The sequence below is a fragment of the Hylaeus volcanicus genome, chromosome 5, assembly GCF_026283585.1.
Source record: "Hylaeus volcanicus isolate JK05 chromosome 5, UHH_iyHylVolc1.0_haploid, whole genome shotgun sequence".
NCBI classification, from domain to species: domain Eukaryota; kingdom Metazoa; phylum Arthropoda; class Insecta; order Hymenoptera; family Colletidae; genus Hylaeus; species Hylaeus volcanicus.
Window position 1 is genome coordinate 14,856,449 of NC_071980.1, and position 7,179 is coordinate 14,863,627.

The window sequence follows — 7,179 nt, forward strand, 5'->3', positions numbered from 1 at the left end:
TGTAGTGGTCTACGGGACATAAGAAAACTGCAATGTAATGATGAAATATATATTTAATACAATATGGTGTGTGCACAGGAGAACTGCGTTATTCCAACTGCATAACAAAACAACTGAACTGCTCTCTCTCGCTTTGCGCATCATGCGGCCCAGAGCCGTAAACTAATATACTATACTAATAAAATTAATAACATATGTGGTGTATGTGGGGCCAATAATAACAGACACCGTAATCGCACGTAATAGTTTTATACTTAATATTTAATACGTTAACTTATTCGATATGCGCACGGAACCCACATGGCTGCCGTCGCGCCCAGAGAGTATAGCTGTACAACTTCTGCGCACGCTTTTGCGCCGCTAGCGCTCCCTCACACATTTACATACTCTACACTCTCCCGCTTCCTTAATAGTTACGTCTTGTTTAAACGTGGAGAGCGTCGCAAAACAACATTTTGGTTCCCTTTCTTGTACATTTGATCTGTGTGTCTTTTTTGCAGGACCTCGTTTTCGTCCTTTACAATGTAAGTGGATGGCGAAACTGCTTTCGCTATTTCATCCTCAATCCTCTTATTTGATCTAGTTCCGAAATTATCTATGACAACTTTATTGCCGGGTTTGAAGTCTACGTTCCTCCTACCCTTTCTCGCCACAATCTGAGCTCTCTGACATTTCTCCACCGTCTCGCTAACGTTTGGACGCAGGAGGTCAAATCTCGTACGTAATTCGCGTTTGAACATTAAATAAGCTAGACTTCGCCTAGTCGTACAATGTTCAATGCTTCTATAATCAAAAAGGAACATACTGATTACGTTGTCCACGCTCTCTCCCCCCTTTACGATTTTTTTGACCTTGTCTTTAAAACTTTGTACAAAGTTCTCTGCCGCCCCGTTTGTGGCTGGGTGATAGGGAGTGCTGAAGGAATGTTTAACTCCATGTCTATTCAAAAAGTTATGAAAATCCTCGCTTCGAAACTGCGCCTCCCCGTCTGTGACACAGTGAAAAGGAAACCCGTGCCTGGCAAATAATGTTTTGAATTTCTCTATTAGTCTATACGATTTTGTGTTATTATTGAATTTGATCATTTCGGGCCACTTAGAGTAGGCGTCAATAATGATGAGGTACATTTTCTCGTATAATTCTACAAAATCGCAATGAATTCTGCCCCATGCTTTATCGGGATATAGCCATGTAGTTAGTGGCGTGTGTGGCGGCTTCTTCCTTTCAATTAAGCAAATTTTACAGTTTCCTACCATATCTTCGATATCGTGATCTATTCTTGGCCACCACACGTATGATCGAGCAAACATTTTTATCTTAACTACCCCTAAGTGCGTTGCATGAAGTTCATTAAGTAATGTAGATCTCATACTCTGCGGTATTACGGCTCTTAATCCCCAGAAAAGACAACCCTTTTCCACCGTTAATTCTGATTTCTTATTGAAGATACTTTTTAATTCGTCTGACATTTCTTTGCTATTATTTGGCCATATTCCTGTTACGTATTTAATTGCAGTCGTTATTACATTATCTTTTTTGCTTTCGTTTGCCAAAGTTTTATAATTGTACGAAATTATTCCTTCATCAAAAAAATTAACGCTGGAAAAGGTAGTATCAGCTAATTCGGTATCATCGTTAACTGGCAACCTCGAAAGCGCATCACAATTCGCATTTGCTTCCGATTTGACATGTTCAATTTCCTATCTAAACCCTGAAAGGTAGTATGCCCACCTTTGGAGTCTATTATCGGCAGTTTGAGGAATGCCCTTTCGTGGTCCCAGAATTAATCCTAAAGCCTTATTGTCTGTTCGCAAAAGAATAGTTTTGCCAAAAATGAATTGATAGAATCTTTTGAACCCAAAGATAATAGCCATTGCTTCCTTATCTAAAATTTTTCTATTCAGTTCATTCTTTGCAATTTTTTTGGATGCGTATGCAATTGGTCTTTCCTCTCCATTACTATACTTATGTGAAAGGATAGCCGAAAGTCCGTATTCGGAAGCATCACACGCTAGTACAATTTTTTCTTTTGGATTGTAATTTACCAATATTTTCGGTGATATTAGTTCCTCCTTTACCCATTCGAAAGCTTCAGTACATTCATTCGTCCACTCAAATTTATCACTATGTACCAAGTCATATAGTGGTTTTAAGTTTACAGATCTATTTTGTAAAAATCGGGCATAGAAATTTATCAGTCCTAAAAAAGATTCTAGTTCCTTGACATTTTTTGGTTGAGGAGCATTTATCATTGCATTAACTTTTGACTTTGCCTTGTGTAGGCCATTTTTGTCTATGACAAACCCTAAGACTTCTAACTTATCTTTCATAAAATAACATTTGTTTTTATTAACTCTTAGTCCACATTCGTGTAATCTACTACAAACTTTATTCAAATTAGTCAAATGTTCCTCATCCGTTTTACCAGTTATATAAATATTATCTAAATAAGCTATTGTTCCATCTATGCCCCGCAAGCATTCATCCATTTTTCTTTGAACGTCTGCTGGAGCTGGTGATACTCCTTCTGGTATCTTTGTATATTGAAATAACCCTTTGTGTGTTACGATTGTTAATAATTTTGAATTCTCCTCGTCTATTGGGAATTGCATGTACGCATGTGTTAGATCCAATTCTGAAAATATGTTGCCACCTTCTAATTTTGCAAATATATCATCAATTGTATGTAAAAAGTATTTATCCATTATGACATATTTATTAATTGTCATTTTAAAGTTTCCACATATTCGGATTTTATTGTTACTCTTGAATACAGATTCACTAATGTCAACTGGTTTTAAATGCCCTAATTTTACCATTCTGTCCAACTCATTTTCAATCAGGGGTACTAAAGCACGCCCAACGCTTCTATATTTCAATGCTATCTTGACGTTGTCCGTCATTTTGTCTTCGTGCGCGAAATCGTCACTACTTGTTCCAATACTTCCGGGGTCGTCGACTATTTTGTCTTCGAGCTCTTTTCTCACTAGCTCGCGTAATTGTGATCTTAACCCTTCGAATTTTTCACTTCCGTCCACTTACACGTCGCGTTTCCGTAACTCGGTAATTGCCGTTTTTTTGTCCAAAGTCTGAACCCAACTCAATGTTTTTCCGTTAGGCATAAATATAACCCACTAACTTGCACGTATAAATGCGACCGAGCACTGTAATGTCGTTATCGCGGTACCTTTCTACCTACGACTCTCCTACACGTGGCCGACACATAACCTCACTCCTGTTTGTTTCCTGGTTCTCTCTTCAACATCCTCGTCGCCATTGTGGTGTATGTGGGGCCAATAATAACAGACACCGTAATCGCACGTAATAGTTTTATACTTAATATTTAATACGCTAACTTATTCGATATGCGCACGGAACCCACGTGGCTGCCGTCGCGCCCAGAAAGTATAGCTGTACAACTTTTGTGTACGCTTTTCCGCCGCTAGCGCTCCCTCACACATTTACATACTCTACAACATATTAAAATCTTTGGTTTTCAGGAACCGATAAATACATTTTGCTATAAATTTCATTGGCTATAGCTATAGGCTGCGACAAATGTATAGAAGTCGATTATATCTGCAATCACAAAAATTTATATTTATTATATATGTATTCTAATTTGTCGCATGTGCTATATATTTTAAAATTATTTTTACTTTTCTGGCAGTAAGTGCTGTGTGTTTCTACAGATAATTCTTCTTTTTCGTTATACATATGTCTTCGTCCTCCTATTGATCTTCGTCTTCGCTTTCATCTTTATTTTCACCTTCATCCTCGTCTTCATCCGCATCTTCGTTATCGTCCTTATCTTCGTTATCATTCTCAGCCTCGTCTTCGTCCTCGCTTTCGATTCCCGAAATTGTAACATTAGCAAGTGCAAGTAAATCTATAGTCTCTTTAATAATGGCAGTGTTCTTTTCTTTTGTTTTGGTCTAAGACTTGTTAAAAGAGGATCAGACGTTAGTAGGAGTCGATTTATAATGTCCTCATTACATAATTTTCTAGAAAATTTTCTACTATAATTTTGTCTATATTGACGACAATGCTTGTTCCTTGCCTCAGCTGCTTCTTCAGACAGCTGACCAATGGGCAAAATAGCATGTTCTATTACAGCTGCACCGTGAATTAAAATTTTGTGCATTGTGGGTGTCATCGGGTGCCAGGGATATAATTCAACATACAATTTGGCTGTTTCCGAAGCATATGCAGCAAATTCGTCAACATTAATTTTATGGCTACTTGAGATGGCTTCTAATATTACTTTCAATCTACATATATATGAATTGTACATCAATTTGTGTTATTGATGCGGATATTAAATGATTTGCAAAAAATCTGCGACTTGTGTTTCCATCATTGGAATTTCCAAATCCAGGTTTTGGAACATCTATAATAAGGCCCATTTTACTTTTAAACTCTTGTTGTATGTTTTTCTTCCTTTCTTCTACGATACATTTTTCGCTTTGTCCTCTTATTTGCCACTTCTTTAGTGGCAATTTATATGATAGATGTAGTAGGCTTTCGAATAATCTTATCCGAGCATGCAATATCGATAATCCAAACCTTAATGTGTCGGAGTTATTTCCCTAGTTTTTTTCAAGTCGTTAAACTCTCTAGGTGTAGCACCGCAAATAAAACATTTCATCGTGGACTTTGTACTGGTAGCAGCATTACACACCTTACCATCAACCATTGTAAACAATAAGGTGTGCAAAACGGATATGTTTTTATTTCCTTCAATTTTTGTGTCAATTAAGTTGTTAATTTTTGTCTACATATAATTTATTTCTTCATTTGTTACATCATTCGTTTCGTTAATGAATCTAATTCTAATTGGTCTACAGTACCGTGGAGACGATGGCGTTGGACTTTGCCAAATTATATTTTTATTTTTTGAAACTAATTGTAAGGGCACAAATGATGTTTGAAAAATGTTGGCGTATGAATCAATGTTTTCTATAAATCTTTGTTTATATTGCGTTTGTTGCGATCCATCGCATCCCCATTTACTTATTAAATGTAAGAAAGTTTCATTTTCATTGCAATTGTGTACAACTTCCTCTAAATAGAATAATAAACGGGTAACTGTGTGATTCAATAAATCTTGTAAATTTACTTCAGGATAGGATTCTATGATTGTGTATGATTCTTTAACAGGGTAGCAATCTGTTTTCGCTTTCCAAAGAATGGAATAACACGGAAATAATTTCTTATCCGACATCCTAACTATTTCATACTGTCTTCTTGATAATCTTGCCTCTACAAATATAGCAAGAGCTTGCAGGTTTGTTAATTTTTCTTTTTTTCTTCAGTTTTTCTAGTTAAATGAATTTTCCGATATTTTGTTGCGCATGTAGGAGATCTCGTAACTTCTTTCAATAGAAATGAAGCATCTAATAGGCCTTCAGATCTTAATTTCGACCGAGCAGCAAATGTCAACTCATCACTACTTGTGTTTTTTCGAAGATTTTCTGTTTTCCTTCGTTTGCTGCATTCTGATAAATCTAAAGATGATTTTATTGTATGACTGGAATGAATTTGCGATGTAGGAATTTCAATCATTCCTCGAAGTCACTTTTCATTTTTTTTTTAAAAAGGATGAGTTTTATAAGATGCACACCTCCATTTGCGTTTAAAATCTGTTTTGAAGTATGACATTATGTGTTTGAAGCCTTGATGTTCTTCGTTGAAATAATTTTGTTGATTTAAGAGGAACTGTTCTAAGTATTCCAGCTTGTTATTAATATTTTCGTTGCCTCGTTCCTGCATTATATTAAATAACTGTCTTCTAACTGTCTAAATAACTTTCAATATCTATATGTTAAAATATTGCAGTTAAATAAAATTCACAACTCACAAATTGCATGAAAAAATATAGTTACATGTTTAAGTGTACTCACCACGTATAAATTAAATGAACTTCAATGTGGAAATAAAAAAGAAAACACTTAAATAAAAACTTAACCGAATAACTTAATCAATCGCACTTAATGAGTACAGCAAAAATATAAACTTAACATAAACTACACAAAACATAAACTGAATAAAACGAAAAAAATGAAAATAAAAGTATAATACATATAAAACTATATAAAAAATATCGTACTGTAAATATATCTCTGCACACTCTCTGAAGGCACTGTTTCAACTGAATGCATTCAGAAAATAGAGAGTAGAGTCGAAGCCTTATCTGTAACATATGTAGTATAAACATCTCATGCGTCCTTATTCGTCGGTAGTCTAAACAATTCCTTCGAAGAATGTCTGAGGGTCTCGTGGGTGGCCAGTAAACGCGAACGTACAGGCCTACGCGTGAAATGCGGCGACAATCCAATGTTTTGCTTTAAACCAAATTCGGATGAATTCCAAATTCTGAAGAGTACGGATGGTAGCAACAAAACTATATTTTAATAATTGTTTTCATTTTTTGGTTTCGGATGATCCAATGTCAAGTTATCGTGTCAACCGTGAGAAAAAAGGACAAATTTCATGTGGCTGTGTGGCAATGAAATAAATTATTACAAATAAACAACAAGTTTTTTTTATTAATTTAACATTTCATTTACTTCATGATAAAGAATTATAAAAATTCCTGTAAAGAATCGAAGGTTTTAACAGCAAGCGCCAACATATAAGCATTCGGGATACGGTACCGCTCGTGTCATTTCTAATTCAAATAGCTCTAAAAACTGTAACCGGACGTATCCGGAACCAATTGTGGTCTCATTATGTTCGGAAAGCTTTTCTGCATTTAATGACATCAAAATAAGCACCCGGACGGGTACGGAAGTATAACAAATTCCTTAACAAAGTTTTAGAATCGTAAAAGAAATGATTGAATTCTTGATTATTTTTAAAATATACTAACTATGCAAATATGTATAATTAAAAAGTTCTAATTACTGAAAAGTATAGGTCTAGTGCAGGTCTACATACACCCAGATGACGTACATAAACTCCCGGAGTCAATTAAAATAAATTTTGAAGACACAAGTTATTGGGTCTACCTTTCGGCGGAAGCAATATCGTGTTTTATCTGTAAACAATAAGGTCATGTAGCAAAAAATTGCAAAGAACCTGAATCAATAGAAATATTGGATAAGGAAAACCTAACTTTGATAAACACTCCATCAAATTTGTTTTCATCCAATACATTGGTATATCAAAGTCAAAACA

The 7,179-nt window shown here is 35.3% G+C and overlaps 2 protein-coding genes across 2 annotated transcripts in view; one reads left to right on the forward strand and one right to left on the reverse strand.

Moving 5' to 3' along the window:
* LOC128876487 (E3 ubiquitin-protein ligase MIB1-like) overlaps window positions 1–7,179 on the forward strand; it is a 605,287-nt gene that overhangs the window by 559,474 nt on the left and 38,634 nt on the right. The window lies entirely within an intron of this gene.
* On the reverse strand, window positions 414–2,903 carry LOC128877404 (uncharacterized protein K02A2.6-like). The gene is made up of 2 exons (XM_054124685.1): window positions 1,732–2,903; window positions 414–1,647 (listed from the first exon to the last, which is right to left on the reverse strand). Exons 1-2 carry the CDS (start codon window positions 2,901–2,903, stop codon window positions 414–416), a joined length of 2,406 nt encoding a protein of 801 aa, XP_053980660.1.